Raw genomic sequence first — 23,963 nt, forward strand, 5'->3', positions numbered from 1 at the left:
CTGCCAGCATCCTGATGAACTATAGAGCCGGTTCGTGCCTTGGCTAAATTGGGAACATTTGCTTCAGTTACTCGGAGACCTTGAAACGCTGACCTTGTGTTGCCTTGACAGACAAAGTTGTTCTAACTGTCCAAGAAGCTGCATATTGGACAAGTATCTGTTCAGCTCGGAGCTAAGTGTGTTTATGTTTTCACACATAGTGAATAATCTTTTAGTCTCTTGGTTCCTGAGCCAAATATAATGACTGCAAACATTTTCCTCTTGAGACCAAAACCAGGCCAGCAAGCTGTAGACTCTGCTCCAGATGGGTTTATACTCAGAGGAGCTGCAATAAAAAAACAAACACGGACATGCACGTGCACGCACACACTGTGTTCTCCATAATGAAACTCTATTATATCATGTCATAGTTGAGCAGAATTGAGGGTAAGGACGCAGCTAGAGCCTCTAACTCAATTAAGTTAGTGTCAAGTGTGGTTTTGTGTGTTTTGCTCTTTAACAGTGAGTAAATATTACGCCATGCTGAGGAGCAATATGATCCTTTAAACTTTCAATCCTTAAATTTTAACTTTTACCCTGGGATTTAGCTTCATGTGTGGATCTCTTCATTTCACCACAAAGATGCAGAGTTAGCGTCTTCAGTTTGAAACTTTGTCTGTTTTTGTGTGTGTTTAGTCAGCAAAATGCCTCAGATGGAGAAAAGTAATTCAGCTGGACAGATGTCAAAACACGATAACCACTGATGTGTGTTTTTGTTTGTGTTTCAGAATCGTGCTCATCTGTGCTAAGAGGTCTCTGTGTGCTGCCTTTTCTGTTCTTCCCTACGGAGAGAGCTTCTACCTCAGGTAATCCGTACAGACACATCTGCTTATGTACTCCCATCTTCTGCCTCTCATGATGAAATCAAGAGACAGGGTTCGACATAGCCAATGGGCTGATGGCAGGGGGAAAAAGTATTTGTGGAAAGTTGATTTAAACACTGCTGGCTTATTTAACACTGTTATTGACTGAACTGGTCATCGCTGGCCTAAGTTCACCTGAAGCAAGCTGGCTGAAGGAAACCCTTACAAGTAAATAGTTATCTTCTTCCTGCCAGTAGCTGTTTTCACATGAAAGGAAATGTTTGAGGTTGCTGAGATAAAGAGGCTGTTCTACTGGCAGGTGATGCTGGTGATGGCAAAAATAGGTGCATGGAGACCGTCAAATGAATTTAGAAGCATGTGAATAAAAAGTTTTCAGAGATTTAGCCCAAGCAGCTTCTGTTTTTCTCAACAAAACGATCAGTAACCAAGTATGACCAGTAACTACCCCTGTCGCTGTTCACCGTAACTAAGAGAGTTAACCAAGTGGAGTGAAAGGAAATGTTTGTCCTGCAGCTCTCATCACTGTAAAAATCAGAGACCTTTATTAGATGGACTTTTAAACATGAAGAAGCGTGAGCTTTTCAGCTGTTCCCATACACTGCTGGTTCATCCTGCACAGCAACAAAGACAATAAATACACAAGTTTCTAGGAAATGTACAAGGGGCCCAGAAAATCACTAGAGGGAACAATGCTTGGACACTTACGAGAAGTAGAGGTAGGAAAGTAGAAGTAGTTGAGGTCTCGTTTCTTCATTGTGAGACAAAGGAACATGAGAGTAGAAGAGGGGATGATGCGGAGGAGTATGAGGGGAAGAGCTGTTTGTTCGGAGGGGGTTGATTTTTCCCATGTGCATCAGAGCCCTCTGACCTGACCTTAGGTCTGAGTGGCTGATGACTCATACAAACACCATGATCACACACAAACATCTCACAGTAACAACAAGAAGAAACAATAATGGATAAGCAGGGAGCAGAACACACACCTGTGCTGTTCTCTCCAATAGACAAGTTATCCTAATCTCCTTTTTCTCTTTGTGTTCACACAAACACACATTTTTTTCTCAGCTGAAATTCTGAGAAGTCTGAGTGCATGTTGTGTCATGTCACACTCGCACCATGGCGCATGTAATGTACGCACATAAACACATTCTCAGTTCCCTCTTTGTTTCGGTGTTGGATACACACACACATACACACACACACACCTACACACACACACCTACACACACCTACACACCTACACACACACACCATATGCTATGAGGCAGAATGAGTAATTTTCACCCGAAAGTGAGCTCAAAACTCTCATTTTTACAAGCAGCTGATGGTAAAAGCTGTGAAGCTCAGTGCATGGCGTCATGGTGATCGCTGACCTTTTTGACCCTTCTAGCAAACGCCTGTGAACCAAAAGCTGAATAATGCTTATTTATCAGTGCTTGCAGCAATAAAATATAAATAGTCAGAAAATTTATAGATGGCTCCAAAAGCAGTGCCTAGATATAAAAAAGCAGAACAATTCAAAAAACCATTTCAGATGGTGCCAGAGGAAACTTACTGAATTACAGACAAATTAGGTAAGAAAAAATCAATGGAAAATATATTAAATATCAACCATTTTAATTGAATCAATGTTGTTTTTTAAAATTAGAGTTTGTAAAAAGCAACGTGTTATACTTCAGAGTTTCAGCATTTTTGTGTCGTTCATCCCGTAAACGATTATCTGTTTAGTTTGAAATCTTATTCAGGCCAACATGCGATTCTGCAGAGGAGGAGGGAAGCACTGCATGGCTCCTTATCACGCAGGTGGTTCTCTGTGGGACACGTTAAAATATAAAAAACTAAATCCAGGAAGTCTGGGAATTAGGTGTTGCATCTGGAAAGCACACAATCACTATGAAATGAAGACCTGCGCTGGGTGGATCATATACAACTCTGAGGTTAAAGTACAGTCAGATCATAGAAGGAAAAGGAAAAAATTAAACCTGTGAAATGAACTGGTAATGTACAGTGAAAGGGTATACTGTGTACATCTAGTATTACACAAAGGGTAAGATTAGATTTAATGAGGTAGGTTTTTCAGTGTGAATAAAGATGTTTTGTTGTAACGGTTCCAGAAAGAAATTTATTTGGATTCATTTTCCATAAATCATGAAAATCCATCAGTTTGAAATTAAGTCTGCAGTAAAAAAGTGATAATTGCAAAACAAAGTTGTATTTTTGTGTAATTTCAGTTGTGCTCAGGCTGTGATGAACTGCTCTGTCATAAATGATTAATTCATTGATTCATTTTCAGTGTCTGTCGTGTCTTGGAGCGATACGAGGCTGAACTGTGATTATTAGAGAAACAAAACCACAGCGTGACCCGTCTGAAACGCAGTTTTTTTACGATGCTAGCTGATGGCTTGTGGCAAACTGAAGCTGCTGCTGTCTTCTGAATCTGTTTTTTGGTGTTGTAAATCCTTGATTGCTGTTGCCCTTAATTTAATTTCCTGTAGGTAAACCGGCTGCACTGAGGGGTTTCTGCTCCAGATGCAGCAGATGTTTGGATTGGTTTCAGCTAGGACACGAGTTGGAAGAACTGGGAACCAAATATTCCTACTGTATGACAGTGCAGCCGTCTGCTGTGTGTTTACAGGCAGGCTGTTTACCAACATTTTGTCAATAATTCTCTCTCTCTTTGTTTTCTTGATGCCTTTTTTTTCCAGTGATCCTACGTTAAATCACCCCAGGAGGAGACACTCGTCTGGAAACATCTCTACCACCCTGGAAATGCTGCCGGGGCTAGAGGGTTTTCACCTGGACACCTATGGCAGGGTAGAAAATGTGGACCTACTTCACATGGATACGTCATTTTATGATCCAAAACAGTTTCTTGTGGTCAGATCTCATATCATATCTCAGTTTAAAAAAATCTTTCTCTTTCTGTGTCAGTCTGTGTCATACGCACAGTTCCTGTACCCCACTAACGCGCTGGTGAGGCAGAAGCCGTCGTCTGCCAGCGACCTGACGCTGCAGATTCCCGTTTCCAGGAGCACACACAGCATTCCGGGCAGGAGCTACCCGCCCAGCCGGCTGAGCAGCACCGTGGGACTGGATCTGGGTAAGAAATGGAACCGAGCTCAGTCACAGTGTGCACGTTTTCTTCTCCTAAAAATAATAATGATTCTTTTTTTCTGTCTTTTACAGTTTTTCAAAAACAACAGTTTAAAACTGTTAAAAATAAATTTCACCAAAGATGTGGCCATTTATTAGATGTAATGTAGATAATTACTGACATTAAGCCACAGATACAGTTAAAGGATTTTATCATGTTACAGGGAACAACAAAAATACAGTCTGTTTATGGTTCAAACTGTGAAAGCTGTAAATTTAACCCTCTGACCACAGTCATGGTGCATTAGGACTCTGAGTGATATGACTGATCTGTTTCCTTGAATTATGGGATTTCAGAAAAGGTTAATCAAGAAATTCGAGGCAAAGACGCTGAACTGTAACTGCTCAAACAATTCTGGATTGAAATGCTAAAGAAGGCTGTAACGTGAGGAAGAGAAAACAAACACAGGATGCCGGGATGAAGAGAGCAAACGAGAGTTGCTGCAGCTGTGCTGGAGCATCATCCTCTTTATATTTTAAACACATGTGTATGAGCATGTCCTCACATCCTGCGTCTGTAAACACACACATCCACAGTGACAGAGCCCTGAATTAGCCTCTAAACCCCTCTTTCTAATCCACAACCTTTCATTAACACAATACAGCTGCGTGTGAGCGCGAGGCCGTGCGCAGCAGGTTCGATATTTTTAGTCCTCTTGTGACGTTTTTCTTTAGACTCGCAGCTCTTAAGACTGACATAATTGCACCTTATTTGTTAAGTAGTGACAGAAACACCAAAGACTCGTTTACTCAGAGTTATAAATGGCATAATGTTTTTAGCTGTTGATTAGTACAGAGCTGCTCTTGTACCTGTGCATAGATGCTTGGACCACTGGTAGCACTATGAAAGAAAGCCTGGGCGCCTTCTGTTGATTCACAGTTGGTGACAACACTAACAACACTGGACGAAATGGTGATTTAATGATGAAATGCTCTTTAGTCCATAATATGAAACCAGATGAAGGCTTGGTAAAGTGCACAGGTGGTTCTCAAATCCATTTTGTCTTTTGATTCCAGAGGAAAAAAAAACAAGACAATCTCTGCAGATGTCAGAATGATAGATTTTGGTGCTGCTGCCATTTTCAGATCACACCAAGTAAGCTCTTTTTCGATCACTAGAACCTGCACAGCGGCGGTTATGGGCTGGATCTCCACCACTGCAATTTCATTTTGGGGAAAGAGGACAAAAATCTCTTTGAATTCTGATGATCGGGGAGGTTGTTAGGGAGCAATGTGTTTGGCGTAGCCAAAAAAAAAGAAAAGCACAATACTCTGTGCCATAGTTGGGATGCCAAATGTGCATAGATGCCCAGGAGTTTCAATCCAGCCAGCTGGATGACTTTGCAGAGTTCAGACTTGCTGAGATGAAGGACAAACAATTTAGACTTTTCAACAGGAAGCACTGTATTGCAGCTCCTTAAGAATCAGTCCTGCCATAAGTGTGGTTGTTTGTACTGAGTCACTTTCACTGATAAAGAACCAGAATAAGGTGGAGCCCCAGGAGCCATGCTGATGGGATTCTGTAATTTTCTAATGGTACAGTTTGTTTGTAATGACTTTACACTGACCGAATGAGGAAAAACTGAGATTTATTCTGAATGTGAATGTCTCCCAACTGTGCATAAACTTTGTTAACAGTTTAATAAATTAGCTTTTATAAGTTTTTGTGCAATAAATTTATTTTAATGGCCCTCTTAAAATCAACTCCCGTGTCCCATGAGCTAAACTAAGTTCGACACCTCTACCTTAACGGTTTGAAACGAATGTTAAATGTCTCAGGATGTTGTAGTAGAGCTCTGCATTGACATCCTGAACCTGAGGGAATGAATTCACAGTTCAGTCCCTCAAATGTTGAATAACACCACAACCGCAGTCTCACAGTCACACGCTCCTGACCTGATGTCCACTTTCAGGCTGTGACACCGTGGACTTCTCAGCATAAACTGCTGTTTCCTCTTTACGTGAACCTAACTGTTGTCACCAATAATGATCACTGAGTGGGACCCTGTCAGTCTAAAGTTGATGTCTGTAGTCTCTGTGAGGTTCATGGCAGAAGGGCAAATGTCCTGGGGGTTAAAAAAAAAAAGTAGTGGTTGAGCTGAAAGCAGTTAAGAGGTGCACAAAGGAGTGAGCTGGAGTAGGATAGAAGCCACATTTCAAGCTGGTAATGTTGCATCAAAGAGGTTTCCCTTTCCCTCAAAGACAAATTATTGGGACTTGATCTGAGTAACAGGAAAATGGATAAAATTCTCTTTTCCTTAACTGTATGCAGACAGATCGTGCTTAGATGCACTAAATGTTTTTGTTGTGAGTCAGAGAACTTGTTGATCACACCTCGTGTTGCTCGCCTCACCTCAGTTTTGCTCTTTTGACATTATTTCTGAATCGATGTGTATTGTTGTCCAGGTGTGGAGGATGTGATGGATTATGACCCCAACCTGCTCAGTGACCCCCAGTGGCCTTGCGGCAAACACAAACGAGTGCTGATCTTCGCCTCTTACATGGTAAGAAAACACTGCAGATGGTTTGAAATATAGTTGTTTACTTTTGAGGACGCCCACACGGAGCAAATCGCTGACAGCTGTGCGTCTCCTTCACACCACGTCCAGAGCTCCGCAGGCTGTTTGACACCTTTAATGAGCTTTGTGAGAGGACAGATGGTTTCAGTAAACTAATACACTTTGGGGTCTGTAGCACTGCGAACCTGGTGCTGTGGCCCTCACTAGGCTGTGTTTGTGTGTTATCTTATCGAAGTTCTAAAAATGGGCACATTTTTGGGTTTAAGTGACCTCAGCAAGACAGATTTTAATCAGTCATTTTGGCAGTAACTTCCTGAATTCGGAGCCTCCAGCCTTAATCTAAATCAGATTTTCTTTCTTCTGCATCATCAGGATTAACAGCCTTCATCATAAAGCTGCGGCCTGGTATGGCAGCGATTTAGAGACAGCATTCCCAAATTTTCCTGCCTGATAACAAGAACAGATCTAATATGGGCTTATTCTGAGGAGCTGCTCTTATTAGGTCTAATATTTGTAGCTTGCCTCAGTCTGTTGACCAAAAATGTTAATGTTGAGTTAAATAAATCAAGTTTAGTAAAAAAACAATAACATGAAAAAGAAAAGTTCAAATCTCAGGAGATCTGCACTGAAAGCTTTGGCGTTGGAAGATTTCCATTCAGATTCTGTTGTTTTCATATTTCTTAGGACTCTGCAGCAGATGGAGTGTTTCAGGGTTGAGCACACCTCTTGTTTGTAATGTAACTCCTGAGTTCACATCTGCATCGATCAATTCTGTAAATAAGATTTAAAATGTGAATGAATATGAAGGAAAATAGAATAAGAAATGTTTGTAACTGCATCACTTTCATTTGCGAGCAATGAGAGTAGCATGACTAAAATATTATTTCACACACAAGATGCTAGTTTAATTCCACTATAGTTGTGAACTAGCTGCTAACTAATGCTTAAAATAAGCAGTCATTCACAGATTCACAGATTAACACAAACTAAAGTCCAGAATAACGAGTTACGATGAAGCTTTGTGGCCATGAAATGCTAAGCACCACTGTTGAGCTGTCTGTGCATCGCAGCACGCTCATGCTACGTTCAAGTCCCATCAAACTTATACTGATGACCAATTTCCATCTTATAAATACGCTTCTTTGAACTTGTAAACATTGTAATCTTTCCTGTCATCACCAGCCCTCCCCCATGAAATCGACATCAACATCATGCTTACCACAAGTGTTTGATGTCTGTGATGTTTATGCATCTGTAAAGATCCAACCAGTGAAGTCCTGCACACTCCGTCCAGTGATTAGTGACGGGATGGCGCATCTCAGAGGCCAATCAGATTTCAGCTGGGTCCAGCGCCTCTCTGAACACGAGCAGAAATCTTACTGAAACACATGTGAGCTATTAAAGAGCTGTGGTTTCTAAATTAATTAAAAGAATTCATCATAACGACAGCCAAAACAACACGACCACTCTGATCTAATTTGCTCTCGGTGGTTCTTGTACCACCAAAACAAGCTCCGACCTGCCACAGCGGGGATTCAGCAGGATGTCTGAAGGCTCCAAGACATTAAGAGCAGATCCTATTAGTCCTGTAAGATTTGGAGCCACTGTGCATCATAGTTATTCCAGCACATCCTCCAACACCCTCTTGGTGTTTCACTGTTGGTCCCTCCTCAGATGACTGTTTGAAGGTAATCGTCAGCTCACAGGAAGCGTCCAACAAGCCTCGATGTTTCGGGGCGGCTCTGACTCAGACTCATCTGGCTGTAACACCCGTGACTTTACACCTGACCCTGCTGCTGTTTTTAGGATGACTGCAACACTCAGCTCTGCATTTACTGTCTTATAGTGGTGACAACAACACTGATGAGAAATAATCAACCTTATTCACCATGTACAGGGTCATAGTGTTTTTGGCTCACTGGTGTGTGACTCATATGAATAACAGGTTCAGTAAAAACTATGCTGATCACACCAGTAGGTGGTATCTAATCCATTTAATATCATCACATGAATTAATGCATCATCCAAGTCAGATACTCACTAATCTCTGGTGACTGGCAGGATTTCTGTATTTGGCTATTTTTTTTTTACACATTTTAATTATAATGTTGAGTCAGACAATAACATCTGTGCTTTGGGGAGATTAAAAGTGTAAATTGATCACATTAAACCCGAATTTTAATTTCCCATGTTCTAATAAACAGGAATAAAACTGAAGGAGAGACAAACAGGGTGAATAAAACAGATGATTGTAAATCTCCGAGAACTAAGAGTAATCAGAGCACACATTCTCTTTTCTTTTTCACTGTCCTATAGGCTGCGGCTTAGTTTGATCCCTCTATAGACAAACACACACACACATTCTCGTTTAATGCATTCCCTAGCCGCTCACCCTAACCCCAACCATTAAAAATGACTGCCTAATCGTGACCCTCAGCCTAAACCTACCATAACCTAATTGTAACCCTGACACTAAGACCACATTTTGAGCCTGAGAAATGCCTTCAAACTTGTGAGGACGGCACTTTTGTCCTCATAAGTGACTGTTGGTCCCCACAAGTATAATATTCCAATTTTTGGTCCCACAAAGATGTCTAAACAGGTACAAACACACACTGTATCACAGTGTTTAATTCATGAGACGATTACAGCTGAGGTGGGCTGCTTTTCACTGAGCTTACTGTGAGCAAACGTGTGTGTGTGTGTTAGTATTACACAGTGTGATTTCACCACCTACTGTCAGTGTCGCCTAAACTACAAAACACCCCCCACCCCCCCACCCACACCAGTTTGGTGCTTTACATGGAAACGGTGCATGTTACCTGCATATGATAAGGTTTAGATCAGACTGTCTACCAGGATTATCTCGCAGGCTTCTCTCCATTAAATTAGGCCTTGGAAGTGTTGACATGAGCGTGTATGTGACTAAATATCAGGATTAAGGCCTAAACTGAGTTGAGCTGTAAAGAAACTGTTGAGGAACCTGCAGCTCTTCACTGTCACCTCCTCTTTCATGGCCTAATGCTGGTGACTTAAAGGCTGTTTCACAGAAAGGTGTGTCTGTTTCTTCACTTAAGTTTTGCAGGTGAAAGGTTAGAGTTGTGTTGTAAACCTGCAACATGTGGTTAAAGGAGATCTCAATGCAAATGAAGGCGGCCGTCTTAAGTTTGCAAAATAAAACAAACCCATTGGAGAAAGAGCAGAGCTGCCTTTGAGTGTTTGAGACTATTAGGGAAAAATTTAGCAGATCAATGAGCAGGGATGTTGTGGCAATATTAGATTTCTATAAGATCAATGTGATCTAATACCTAAACTATTGAGCCGTCAATCCATTTTCTTAACTGCTTAAACAAATCAGCTGGGGTGGGGCTGCAGACTGTCGATTTAGGCTACACACTACCAGGTGATCTGTCCATAACAGGACAGACACAGAGACGGACCGACTCGGTGGAACCAAAGCCCGCGTCATTGTTAGATTTAAAAATAATCAGCAGGGGAGTTTGACTTTATTTAGTGTGTAAAGTCAGTGCAGCTTTTTTGAAACAGATTTGATGAGGTTATTGGATACTCCTGCGAACAGTCATCACAATACCTGGAAAGATTGTAAACTAAAGCATGAATGAGTTTCCCTGCGAGAGAAATAGTGTGATCTTTGCAACAATAAATGAGTCACAGAGAGAAATATTTACCCGTCGGTGTTTACATCCTCATCAGATTATTTACATTCACTGACAACTGTTTGACTTCTCATTGTCTCTGCTTACAGTTAAATGTGTTCTGTGCTCTGTTTATGCATTCTTCTACTCCTTTTTGTTCTGGTTTGGTTCATTTTCTTATGCTGTTTTCCTCTTTGTTCTTTTATCCTGCAGACGACAGTTATAGAATATGTCAAACCGTCTGATCTGAAGAAAGATATGAACGAGACTTTTAAGGAAAAGTTTCCTCACATTAAACTCACCCTCAGCAAAATCCGAAGGTAAAGTTTCTCATTTCAGCTAACGAAAGGATTTCAGCACAGTAATGTGAAAAGGGGCGACTGGATCACCACTTGGTCTTAGAGCTGAAGAAGCTCATGGGATGAGACATGAAACATCTTAAAGAAACTTAAAGAAGTCCAGTCGCTCCTTAGATTACCAAGACCTGGATGACTAAGAACCTACACAGATATATTAAAAGGGAGTATTAAATGATTAGAACATGCTTTATTTCTTTTCCAGCCTAAAGAGAGAGATGAGAATAGTCGGGGAGGACTGCGGCCTGCAGCCCGTCACCCTTGCGATGGCATACGTCTACTTTGAAAAGCTGGTGCTGCAGGGGCGCCTCAACAAGCAGAACAGGTTTGTTCGACTGTCGTCCACATGTAAACAGCTCGTCATCGGTTTCGTTCATAGGCTTCACACTCTGCTTGAAGTGCTGGTTAATGACGACTATGGCTCGCGTGTGACTGTTTAGCTCTGTTTACTGTTATCATAAGTAATTCTGCACCATAATTAGTCTCAGGTCAAAAATCTGATTGGTTGAAGACTTCATCACGTTGTGTTCCTGTTAGAAAGCGTAAAACAAGATTTGTTTGATAGCTTAAAAGGTGGATGTGCTGCAGTTTTCTGTGTCGAGTCCACAGTGTGAGATGTGGAAGTGGCTCCCCCTTGTGTTTATTTTCAGTAAGCTCAGTTTAAAAGAAAAACTTTTCACTGTTGCTGATGGTTTGTATTCTTTGATTGTGATGCACTGAAGTCCTCACTGTCCCATAAACCACATGAAGGAAAGCTCCTGTCTCTCTGTCTCTGTTAACTGCCTGGAAAATTATTATTGAAGTGTGTGCATCATCACAGTGACATTTATAGTTATTTTATAGAGTATGTCTACGTCCAACTCAAGGTCTTTAATATCTAACTGATGACTGATGTAATGATTCAGTCAAAAACTGACAACAAGTCTTATAATTAGAAACTGATTGTTAACGCATAGAAAACACCACATAAAGACTTGATACATTATTTCAAACTAAGACAATAATTCCTTTAAGAATAAATGTTGTCCGGAGAGTGAGCAGTCTGCATTGTTATGAGGAGCTCTAATGACCAAAGTACGACTGTTACTCTGCTTTTACTCTGTGGCCTGATGTCCTGTCACTTACGTAACTGTTGATGTTGTTCACAGGAAGTTGGTCTCAGCTGCATGCATCCTATTGGCAGCTAAGATCAGCAGTGACCTCAAGAAACAGGAAGTCAAACATCTAATTGACGTATGTAACACACACACACACACACACACACGCACAGTGTCAGTGTCAGTGAAAAAATCTGCCTTGTCAGTCAGATCATGTTCCTCTTGCTCAGAGCCTCTGAGGCTGATCTACCTGAGCAGGTGGAAAACGACCTGCTGAGTGTTCGAGCTGCAGGACTAGAGGCTGTTAATGTCCTTTATAGTCGTGTGTTGAGACCATGTAGGAGAGAATCCCTGAGGTCTGATTGAGTCCTGCATTATCAGTGTACTGTTTTTATGCTGCATATTCACTTTTTTCATGGCTCAAAAATATTTATTTTAATTGTTTCAGTTCTGTGACCACCAAAACAAAAGCCCTGCATATTACTACCAAGCAGACGAACGTTGCACATTTCTTTAGTTTTTATGGAGTTATGGATCTTTTTAGTTTTACCTCATTAACATATCTAATGAAACACTGATTACAAATACAGTGCTGTGAAAAACTATTTGTCCCTTTTCCTGATTTCTTTATTTATTTTTGCTCATTTGTCACACTTTATTTTTCAGATAATCAAAAAAAGGCAAAGATAACCTGAGTAACTAAACTGGTGATTAAATGTATTTACATACCTGGCCCTGTGTGAAAGAGTAATTCCCCCCTTGTTAAATTATTAAATGTGATTAACGACAGTTTTTATAAAGCTGAGTTCAGTTACACTAAACGCACTTGGGCCTTATTACTGTTATACATGTTTAATCAAGAAATCACTAAAATAGAAGTTGTCTGACAAAGTGAAACAAATTAAAAGATCTCATAAAGCGACACATCATGCCACGATCTAAAGAAACAGCTGAGAAGTGGTCAGAAAAAATGACACTGAAGTTTGTGATGTGGCTCACAGAACATCTGATGTGGTTTATTACAATAATGCTGATTTAGTAGATTTAACAGATGGAGGGTGAATGCGTGGATTAATGGATGGATGATTTTTTTTTATATACATTTAAATAAGAACCAACAATCATAGTTATGGACCAAACTAACTCACGGTGTTATCATGCTCCTAAAATTACGATAAGCGAGTCGTCCTAACTCACAGGTACTTTGTTCTCAGCTTGTTGGTAATGAGGTAAAAAAAAAAAAAAAAAAAAAAAGCTGGATGTGCCCCACAAATTGACAGGATACGATGCATGCTGGTGGAGTGAAGTTGGAAAAGGGTTTAGAACTGTGATTTTAACAGTCATTGACATCTATCAATGAAAGGATTACGAAGCCATTTCTAAGGCATGGGGAGAGTATGAATACCCACAAATGGAGAAAACTGTGAACAGTTCTCAGGAGTGGCCGGCCGACCAAAAATACTCCAAGAACACATGAACAACTCATCCAGGAGGTGACAAAAGACCTTAGAACAACATCTAAAGAACTGCAGGCTTCACTTGCCTCAGTTAAGGTCAGAGTTCATGGCATGGCCATTGGTCAGCTCTAAAGAGAAAACCACTGTGACCAAAAATCACACTCATCACACATTTGCCAAACAACATCTTGATGATTCCCACGACTTTGAGGGAAATGTTCTGTGGACAAAAGCTGAACTTTCTGAAAGACCCGAGACCCGTTAAAAAGTAACAAAGCATTTCAGAAAGAACATCAAACCAGTAATCAAACATGGTGGTGGCGGTGTGGAAGCTCTGGGGCTGCTTTGCCGCTTCAAAAAGTGAAAGTTTTGAAGTGGCCTCATTAAAGTCCAGACTCAAATAGGATTGAGATGCTGTGACCTTAAACAGGCTGTTCCTGCTCAGAAACCCTCCATGTGGCTGAATTAAAACAATTCTGTAAAGAACAGCGCGACAAAAATCCTCCACAGCAATGTGAAAGACTCATTGGCACTTATGCAAACACTTGATTGCAATTCTTGCTGCCAAGAACCCTCAATAGATTAAAATAATGATTTAAAAACTGCAGTTTTTATTTAATTGGGTTCTCTTTGGCTAGTAAATTAAAAAATAAATAAATCAGGAAATGGGGTAAATACTTTTTTTTACAGAAGTTTAGTTAAAAAGAACAGCCAATATAAAAATGTCAAAAGATACCATGTTTATTTTAATTTCAAGATTTAAAACTCCCACAGACGTGGAGTCAGACATGAAACCGTTTGTGTCGTCAGAAAGTATTTGTTCTCTCTCACATGCTGGTTTGTCTGATTCTGCAGAAGCTGGAGGAGCGTTTCAGGATCAGCAGGAGGGAGCTCATATCATTCGAGTTCACCATCCTGGTCGCCCTGGAGATGGCGCTGTACCTCCCAGAGAGCAAAGTCATGCCACATTACAGACGGTTGGTGCAGCAGCAGCAGGTATAGCAGTGCCTGGCTCAGCAGCACTGCAGCACACCTCAGCACCTTCGAGCTCCAGCACTGTGATGGATCAGTTCTCATGATGCCTGGCTCAAAGGCTCAGACGCCACCCAGAAATCCTCCTCCTCCTCCCTGCGCACTACATCAGACTTCAGCCATGCTGTCGTGGCAGCAAACGGCTCAAAGACGTCACTTCAGAGAAAAAGTTCACTTCCTTTCCTCCGTGAAAAACCAAAGTGATCACACACTGTGACTGACAGTTCAATCACTGGAGGTCAAATCAAAATCAGGAAAATTCAGGTTTTCTTCCTCCAGCATTATTTTTATAGTGTAGGCCATCATAACTGTGGGTTTTAAAAATGTGCAAAACTTGTACATGTAAAAAGAAAAAGAAAAACTGGACTGTGCACCTTGAAAAACAAAAACCAAAAGATGAAAAACAAAAAAAAGGCAGAGGGAGAAATTTACTTTAAACAAAACCAGAACTGTCTGACTTTGAAGAAGTCTTTCTCTAAACTCTGTTTTTTAGGTTCTTTATTTTAGCTTTATTAGAAATATTACGAGTAACACTGACACACATGCATCAGATAATCATATTTTTTATGCCTGAAAATAGTGCTGAGTGTTTTCAGCGACTGTAGCTCAGATACAAACCGTTACGAGGACGCTGCCAGTGACTGAAACAGGCTGTGAGTTCTGTTTTTAAGAAGAGCAGCACTGTGGTTTCTTTTCTGCTTTGCTTCTGCTTTATCCTTTATGCTCATGACTTCATGCAATAAATTTATTTCATGAAGTCAAAATTTTTCTTCAAGCCTGAACATCTGGCTGCTTTCGAGTTATCAGCCTGCATTTGCTTTGTAAGGTTTATCCTGCCCTGTTACCAGGATATTTGCTCTCACACTCTCAGTTTCTGTGTAGTTTCTAAGCATCAGCCAGCTTTACATGCAGCGATCTCTAATTTGACTTCATGCCATTCAGAGAGTGCAGACGTCCTTTTAAACGAAGCTGTGATGGGGGTTAGTGTTGGTACACAGAGCCTCTATAACATATGAGACAAACACTGCTGTGATGCTCACTCATCTCCAGCTGGTTTGCTTCTGTTTGTTATGACTGCAGTTAAAGGCTGTCTCACTCTGAGGATTGCAGTTTTTGCATTCGCTCCAGTTTTTGGAATAAAACGTGTCAGAAAGGAAAACACTTTATCTCTTATGCACGCTCTGCATGTTCATGGGCTGCATTATCTGAAACGAGCAGCAACACAACTACAAACCACAGACGACACTGATCTGGTTAATAATAGGAAGAAACATGAAGCGCTGAGTGTAAGACTGCAGTTTACAGAAAGGACATCAGAATTTTTCTGTCACACTAAACATGGAGCATTAACAGATACTTAAAATGTTGTTAAGTTGCAGTTCTGCAATGATCATTTACATTTTTAGCACAGATATTTCTGGAAACTGAAACTTGAGCGTCTGTTTAAAGTGAAGTGCAAACACATTCATGATGTTAACAGAAGGAACTCGCTGTGGCTACCGACTTCCTTTTTCTGCACTATTAACACTGCAGCTCCTGAGTTTCTGCTTATGAAATACCTTAGAAACACACATCGCTCAGTAGTTTTCTTTTCATTGTATCATAAAGGGACAGATATTTAACCAAACTGAGGCCTCCAACAGGACGTTTGTGTCTGGTGTCAGGACACCAGTGGAAGATTTATAGGAGAGTCATTCATGTGGACTTCATGTCCCTTTTCCAGCCTTTGTTGAAAGGAGGCTTCAGAAACACTTCCTGTTGAGCCTCAGTTGTTTTTGCACTTTGCCTTTTAGCATCACAGTCCTCAGACTTTATCACCAAGTACCAACGGTATATAATATTTTTCTACTTTTAAAGTAACTTATTGTAATGATGTGTATTTAAAAACTGCCTGATAATAATTTATTACTAATAATCCTGTGGATGAAGAATCATGTCTCCTCTTTGAGTTTTGAACCTGCAGGTGTTTTATCCTCTCACCAGATAACGTTGGAAACATGATTGTTCATCCTGAGATTTGACTTCCACGTTCTTCCACTTATCTTATTTTCCTTTGTGTGTTTATGGACTCGAGTTTTGTAGATGCCAGAGCAGGAGAGCCGAATGAGTTTGGACCAGGGTTCTGCTATAAGACCCCAAAGAGTCCCAGTGAACTTCTCAGACTTTGGATATGATCCGTTTGGTTTTTGGAAAAGCCTAAAACGTTATCTGCTTCTACCCGTAGCTCTTGTTGTCCTGAATTAGCCAAAGTTTGTCTTTCTAACTCGAAGTTCATGTGCTTTTAAGACTGCGTTCACCTTTAAATGTTATTTTTCTAATAAGATTGATCTGATCCCAGAGGCTTCATGTTAATATCATGTGTAAGTGAGGTGTGTCACTGCAGCCGTGCATGTCGTGTGTGTGTTTAGTACACATGTGAAGAGCTGTGGGCAGACAGACTGCACAGCCAGTGTGCTGCGTTATTGTAACAAAGAAGAAGCAGTGAATGCTGCTTGTTAATTCAATTTGAAATCTTTGAGTATTTTACATTTTACATTTCAATCCATCATATTTTAATTAATTTACAAACAGGATGTAAACAACACTTTGAAATCTGGAGTAGCATCAAGTGAGGGTTAAATGTGTTTATTTTTATATGAAGAATTATTTCACACATGAGCCTGGAGTCAACTTAGACCAACATGGAACCAATGTGACGTTCACTGTGACAAACTACACAAATAAAATCAGTCTGCTCATTGAGTTTAACCAGCAAAAGCATTAAGATGTATAATTTAACATTGGACTGCTCCAGTGAAGACGTGTTTTACATGATGTTTTACAGACAGTGAGGAAGAATCTACACTCAGTGATTTGCTCTGACATGCTTCAATTCTTCATACGTACCTAACAGGATGTGGAACACAGCAGTAAACGCAGCACTGATAAAGTCAGAAAAATTTCAAAACTTCGGTCAACTTAAAGATAAGAATCTGCTTGAGAGTAGAAACGGCACGCGAGCTTCCAAAATCGTCTTCTCTACATTAGAGATTTGTGATATTGACTCTATGCAGCTTTTATTCTGTCAGCTGACCTTCATCCTCCTCCTCCTCCGTGTGTTTACCTGTAATGTGCCACAATTTAATTTTTTACCTGTCACTGTTATTTGAATGTCACATTAACATTTTGTATTTAGTTTGTTGTATCGAGTGCTTACTATTATTTTATTATTCTTTGAGCACTGCAGTGCTGTAAAGGGAAATATTTACCAAGTGTTTGTTTTTGGTTTATACTTACCTTTTTTACCTTCTAAGTTCTCTGTTAACTTAAAAAAATGTTAATTTTTGTTGACAACACAGACGAAGCACGCAGCAGTTCAGCAGCGTTGCAGTCGGAGTGTCACATAAGTTAAAGCCACAGAAATATTTCTGTTGCTACTTTTGCATAAATACATTTAATGATCCAACACAGTTGAAATAAAGAGGCGAAACTAGTTAAGACGTGTTGCATTGAATTAATTTGCAACTAAGGTAAATATTCTTTGTATGAGGAAGCTGAGCTCAAATACTTCCACTGCACAAGTGAAGGAAATGTGTGTATTGTAATATTTATAAGATATTTTGTAAAAGATAAAGACCATACACTGTTAAAATGCCAATGTTTATGTTTATTTTCATTAAAATATGTAAATTACTGCATCTCTTCTTTTTTGTTTTTTTTGGGGGGGGGTTGGGTTGGGGAATAAAGTGAATGCTAGTTTGTTGCAGTTTAATATTTAAACAACAAGTATGTAAAGGAAAAACAATCAAAACACTCTGATACATGTGACACAATAACTATATACATTGTGATTCCACGGCAGCTAAATATTTCAGTATATATCTCCGACTACTACATGGAAGCTCCTGTCAGGCGTCACAGTGGCTAACATGAGCGGGGCACAGAAATGACTTGGCAAGTATACCAGAGAAGTGAAACAGCAGTTACTGGTAGACAGAACAGTCGCCCAAGACTGCAAGACCAGGCTCACCAACCTGTGCACTGCCCCCATTAACTACAAGAAGGCCTATGACTGGATGCCCCACACCTGGATCCTGGAATGCCTAGAATTGTACAAGATCAACAGGAACTCAGTGGGGATGTGGCGTACAACACTGGAGGCCTACTTCAAGCCAATAGCATGTCACCATCAAGTGTGGGGTCTACCAAGGAAATACTCTGTCCCCACTGCTGTTCTGCATAGGCCTGAACCCCCTCAGTGAGATCATTGACAAGACTGGCTACGGATACCGACTACAGAATGGAGCAATCGTCAGCACATCCTCTACCTGGATAACATCAAGCTGTATGAGTGGATGAGACATCGATTCACTGAAGCACTACCAGAGGGCAACACTGCAAACATCGAGGACAGCTACAAGTATTTGGGAATCCCACAACCAAATGGATACAATGGAGAGGCCGCTAGGGAAGCTGCAACCACCAGGTACCTGCAGAGGGTCGGGCAAGTCCTGAGGAGTCAGCTGAACGGTAAGAACAAGATCCGGGCTATCAACACCTACGCCCTGCCCGTGATCAGGTACCCAGCTGGTATAATAAGCTGGCCAAAGGAGCCAACTGACCACATGCTCAGTGAACACCTCAGGCAGCAGAAACCCAAGGAACAGGAGGGACCATCTTGGCAGGATAGGGCCCTGCACGGTATGTACCACCAGCAGATAGAGGAAGTGGCTGACATGCAACCAGTGGCTGGACAAAGCTGGACTGAAAGACAGCACAGAGGCACTAGAGCAGCACAGGAACAATCACACCAGGCAAGAGCCCAGGTGCAGGCTGTGTAAAGATGCCCCTGAGACAATCCAGCACATAACAGCAGGGTGCAAGATGCTAGCAGGAAGGGAATACATGGAATGCCATAACCAAGTGACCGGAATAGTATACAGGAACATCTGTATGGCCTGAAAGTCCTGAGGTCAAAATGGAAGATGCCCCCCTAGGGTGGTGGAGAATGACCGAGCTAAGATCCTGTGGGATTTCCAGATACAGACAGACAAATGGGGATGGCCGGACAGAAAAGTGGTGGACAAGCAGAGAAAGACGGCCATAGTGATATAGCAATATCACAGCAACATCAGGAAGAAGGAACACAAAAAGCTGGAGAAGTATTAAGGGCTCAGAGAAGAGCTCGAGAAGATGTGGCGGGTGAAGGTAACAGTGGTCCCAGTGGTAATCGGAGCGCTCTGTGCAGTGACTCCCAAGCTAGGAGTGGCTCCACCAGATCCCAGGAACAACATCTGAGATCTCTGTCCAGAAGAGCGCGGTCCTGAAACAGCAAAGATGGATCTGCGTAGGACCCTCAAGCTCCGAGGCCTCTGGTAGAGGACCGCCCGCCGTATATCCAGTTGTTTTTTCAACTTTGTGTGATTTTTAAGCTTCGGAATGGAAATGAGGGCACAATATAAAACTATTCTGTCATGCATGAAAAATTAGCTATAATAACCCATTTTTGTCCTCTGTACAGAAGGCTGAAAATCTATTTCTGCTATATTTGGGTCTGCTATGATTGACTTGTGAAGAGTGAAACAATCAGTCATAATAACACCACATGAAGTAGTTTATTTATCTGCATGCTGTGGTTTTTCTCAGCTAAACGTCATCTGAAAGAGGTGAAACTTCCGGGCTGACCTAATCACTCTGCACATTAATCCTCACACAGCGGTCTGTACAATAACTTTCTGCCAAGTCAACTGCTAAATGCAATGATGGAATACTCCAGAGACGAGTACAGGAGGCTGGAAGTCTTTCCAAAATGCACAGTTCTCTTTTTACTGAATCTGTGCTGTAGCATCATACCATAATGCTAACATCTGCTATTTTAACTGTGGTATTGCAACATTCTTTAGTTGAATGTTAAGCTAAAATAAAAGTCACTTTATCCTGAGCTGACTCCACGTTTAACTTAAAAATATGTCAAAAGCAGAAAAATAAATAAGCTTTTGTATCAGTTGTGTTGAGCTGTTGTCCACTGAGAGAGTTAAGACTTCATCCATAGCTTAAGTACTGATGTAGTTCATACTGATGTAACAGTAGAGTACAGAGGAGGTGAAGCATCTTCGGTGTGGTTGGTGGTGCTGAGGTCCTCTGAAGACGTGGAGTAGACAACATCAGCTGTCTTACCACAGGGGGCGCCGTTTGTGTCAGGACTGTGGGAAAAATCCACCTCAGAGTAACAGAGACTTTGTGAGCTGTCTTCAACCTGAGATAAAAAGGTAAGATCAAACTTTAGAATCTGAGTTTGCTGTCTGAGAACAGATGAATTACTTCACTACACAAACAGTTACCTGGTTTATGGCCTCAGCTTAGAATCACACCACAGTTTTACTCACGTTGTTCTGAGCAGAGGTGACGAGGCTGTAGATGCCTCCGCTTTCATCTCCACCTGAACGGGGGCCTTTGGGGTGATCATAAACTGAAGACACTTCTACAGGAGGTGACCTGCTCGCTATGTCACACTCTCTGATCTCTTCATACAACCTGTTGACCTGCAGCAGGAGAACAAACCAGCTGACAGATACAAAGCAAACAATAATGAAGCTGATGTGTGTCACAGGTCCTAAAACTCACCTCTGTGTCTGTTTCCACAGGAGGTCCTGAAAAACATGCAGGTCAGAAAATAAACGTCTGTCTTTAAGACACATTACAGGAAGAAGAACCTGAGGAACTAAACTCAGGAACAATATGAAGAACTACAAATGAACTACAGTTAGATAAGACACATGACTGATAAAGAATCAAAACCAGATCAACCATGGTGCCATGTTTTCCTGTGTGTTTTATGGTTATTTGATAAAACTGTAATTTTGAAGGATTATTTTTGAACATATCCAAGTGAGACTCTGTCTTGGTGATCGTCACCATCAGATCAGTAACACCTTTCAGTCCAACGGTCTGTTTTCACAGCAGCTCTGTCAGTCTGAGATTATCTGGTGTTAACATGACGTAGACACACTCTCATCGTGGTGACTGGATCAGAGTTACACTGATTTTATACAACAAAAGGTGGAAAACTGTGGAAGAGAAACAATCTTTTCTATTTGGTCTTCCTGTAAAAATCTAAATGAGAATTACACTTACATCAATAATCTGCTTTAAGACTCACCTCTGGGTTTAGTGGTCCTGCTCTTCATGTAGAAAATCAGCAGAGCTGCTGATAAGACGATGATCATAACGACCAGAATCAGACCCACATAAATCAGCACATCTGCAGGAGTTTAACAGAGAAGATTTCTTTTACTCACAGTGTAAACATGTGGCCTCCAGGTCTGTTCATGTAGCAGTAAAGTTGTGCACATACAGAGTAACAAGTTGTGCTGCAGAAAGCAGAAATGTGCTGATCACAGTCTATATCTGTCATCTAGCACAGATCTCATGTAGTGCTGCTCTGAGGAAGTCAGTCATGTTCTCTCTCAGCTGCTGACCTGCTGTGGTGGAAACTTATTTTTCTTTATTTCTACAGTTTTTCTCTTTTACTTCACTCAAAGATCAGAGTGATTCTTCCACAGCTCTTAATGTCTCATTCTTGTATCGTTCACTCATTAATGGATCTTCACCACATGTAAATCTGCATACATATAAAAATCTATAACGTACCTGAACTTCCAGAGGAGGCTGATGAAGGTGTGGAGCTTCCTGAAGTTGAGCTTAAACTCTGTGTTGTTGGTGGTGTGGAGGCTGATGAGAGAAACACTGAAGCTGAAAAAGGTCTCAGAGTCCCGTTTGGTGTTGAAGTGGTTGAAGCTGTGAACAATGAAACCATCAGAGTCATAATAAGACCACTTGAAGCAGTTTATATATCTGCATGTGACTGACGTGGTTCTGGGCTGTTTGACAGCAGAACTGATGAAACTTGATGTTTCAGATAAATATAACATCTGTAGGTGATTTGAAAGAAAAGTAGCTGCCTTTGAGACGTGAAACTTCTGTCACACCTTCAAAGACAAACACGACTGTTAGCAGAAACTCACCTTCTGTGACAATCAGCTCAAAATCATCGTTTCCATCTGTCAACAAGACTCTGTCCAAAGAGCACCTGTACCGTCCTGAGTCAGACTGTTTCAGCTGTGTGATGCTCACATACATAATATCAGATGAGGTAACACCTTTGTTTTCATATTTAATGCTGTATCTGCCGTTCTGAGCTGCATCATCAGATGTTTCCACAAGAATGTTTCCATTTTCACATTTTTCCTTACAGAAGAGTTTCCTGCTTCCAGACAAATAAAAGTTGCATGCAACTGTGATGTTTCCTCCTTCCTTTTCTGTACGAAGGAGAGTTTGTGCTTTGACCAAACCAGTGTTTCCATCCTGAAGTGCTGCTGAAAGGATGAACAATCATTAGTTACAATCTTACTATAGATTAAATGTGACAGGTGATTATTAATTTGAACTGATCACAGAAGTTCAGTTAACTTCATTTTTCTGTTTTTATTTGCAAACAGCAAACTTCCTGTTTTATACACGAACACAAACCATCTGATGTGGAAGATTCAGAGTTTAAAGATGTGAAAAAGATACAAAAATGAGTTTTGACTTTTATTTATCTTTGATGACATCATCATCATCATCATCTGTTTCTGTGCTATCATGTGAAATGAGCTAGTTCTCACTTTGTCACCGCTCACTGTGCTGTTGCTCTTCAGGTGATTAAGAGAAGAAATTAAACACAGAGTGTTTGTTTCATCAGCTCTACTGTTATAAGTTTTGCTTTCAAAGAAGAGTAGAGGAAAAGTATTTGATTACAGATTCAGTGTACAATAAAAAGTAGAAATCTATGGGCATTCAAACTGATGTGAATCTCCAATTAATTTGCAAACTGCAGTTGTGAAAAAAAGGTTTGTATAAACATTTAAATTCCACATATATTTATCTATTTCAAGGAGTTTTCTTATGCTTTCAATAAGCTGCATGTTTGAGTGACTCATTTCCAAACTTCACACAATCTTTAACTACAGAAAGAAAGAAAGTGTACTTTATTGATCCCTGTGGGGAAATTCCTCTCTGCATTTAACCCATTCACTCAGTGAAGCAGTGGGCAGCCATTGGGCGCCCGGGGAGCAGTGTGTAGGGACGGTACCTTGCTCGGGGGTACCTCAGGATAGCTGTTCAGGAGAATCGAACCCCCGACCTTCTGATCATGTGGCCACCACTCTACCTACTGAGCTATCCCTCCCCTTCCCTAATCAGTGACCATGAGAGAGAACAAAGAAATGAAGAAGGAAGTAGCAAAAACTGAGTGATTACCTACAAATGAAAATAAAATGGAGACAAATAAGACTTAGAAGAGAGAAAGTGACAGAAATAAGAAGAGAATTTACTCACTGAGGAAGATGAAGCAGAACAAAGTGTGTTTCATCTCAGAGCTCTGATGGTTTAATGCTGCTTCTCTTCTTCTTCACTTCAAACCAGGAAATTCTTACTTCTCTTAATGATGAGGTCACGCCCTCAAACCACACACACACACACACACACACACACACACACACACTCCTGCTCTCTCACCAGTCGGGTGAGTGATGCGATCCTCCTACAAGGCAGATAAATCCCCGCAGTCTGAGTGTGTGTGCAGGTCTGGATCCTGGAGGTCACGCTGGAAGGATCCATCTAGTGGGACCACTGGACTCTCTTCATGGAGCTCATGGCTCAGTAAAACAGCTGACAGAGACACGGAGCATCGTTGATCACATGAAACCGGAACTTGTGCGATTTTAGCGGCTTCTCCCGAACATTCATCTGACTGTTAGGGGCCAGCTGATAAACTTCAACAGCTCTGACTCAAGGACAACTTTGATGGA

At 41.0% G+C, this 23,963-nt stretch overlaps 2 protein-coding genes across 3 annotated transcripts in view; one reads left to right on the plus strand and one right to left on the minus strand.

Moving 5' to 3' along the window:
- cables2b (Cdk5 and Abl enzyme substrate 2b) overlaps positions 1–17,808 on the plus strand; it is a 51,460-nt gene extending 33,652 nt beyond the window's left edge. The window contains exons 3-10 of the mRNA XM_063465536.1: positions 768–845; positions 3,569–3,677; positions 3,795–3,963; positions 6,423–6,520; positions 10,405–10,511; positions 10,753–10,872; positions 11,696–11,780; positions 13,957–17,808. Of these exons, the coding sequence (XP_063321606.1) occupies positions 768–845; positions 3,569–3,677; positions 3,795–3,963; positions 6,423–6,520; positions 10,405–10,511; positions 10,753–10,872; positions 11,696–11,780; positions 13,957–14,103 (913 nt within the window). The 3' untranslated portion in view covers positions 14,104–17,808. The remainder of the gene's footprint in view (positions 1–767; positions 846–3,568; positions 3,678–3,794; positions 3,964–6,422; positions 6,521–10,404; positions 10,512–10,752; positions 10,873–11,695; positions 11,781–13,956) is intronic.
- Positions 17,809–17,811: 3 nt separating this feature from the next.
- On the minus strand, positions 17,812–23,575 carry LOC134619600 (uncharacterized). Of its 2 annotated transcripts, none has more exons than XM_063465538.2 (7): positions 23,491–23,575; positions 22,137–22,484; positions 21,763–21,909; positions 21,272–21,373; positions 20,737–20,762; positions 20,499–20,654; positions 17,812–20,368 (listed from the first exon to the last, which is right to left on the minus strand). In XM_063465538.2, the coding sequence occupies exons 1-7, from the start codon at positions 23,522–23,524 to the stop codon at positions 20,183–20,185; spliced, it is 999 nt and encodes a 332-aa protein (XP_063321608.1). In that variant the 5' UTR covers positions 23,525–23,575; the 3' UTR covers positions 17,812–20,182. The 2 variants fall into 2 exon arrangements, with proteins under 2 accessions (XP_063321608.1, XP_063321607.1); XM_063465537.2 differs by having other exon boundaries at positions 22,137–22,487; positions 23,491–23,548.
- Positions 23,576–23,963: the final 388 nt, after the last annotated feature.

This window comes from Pelmatolapia mariae, linkage group LG20, assembly GCF_036321145.2.
Source record: "Pelmatolapia mariae isolate MD_Pm_ZW linkage group LG20, Pm_UMD_F_2, whole genome shotgun sequence".
Lineage (NCBI taxonomy): Eukaryota > Metazoa > Chordata > Actinopteri > Cichliformes > Cichlidae > Pelmatolapia > Pelmatolapia mariae.

What these genes read in the sequence shown, in the direction of transcription:
- LOC134619600 (XM_063465537.2), bottom strand. Translation starts at nt 23,524, where the DNA reads ATGAAACACACTTTGTTCTGCTTCATCTTCCTCA. An exon ending in GTTCTGCTTCATCTTCCTCA is followed by an intron (nt 22,488 to 23,490) that starts GTGAGTAAATTC and finishes TCATCCTTTCAG; the next exon opens with CAGCACTTCAGGATGGAAAC. An exon ending in CAGGACCACTAAACCCAGAG is followed by an intron (nt 20,763 to 21,271) that starts GTGAGTCTTAAA and finishes CATGTTTTTCAG; the next exon opens with GACCTCCTGTGGAAACAGAC.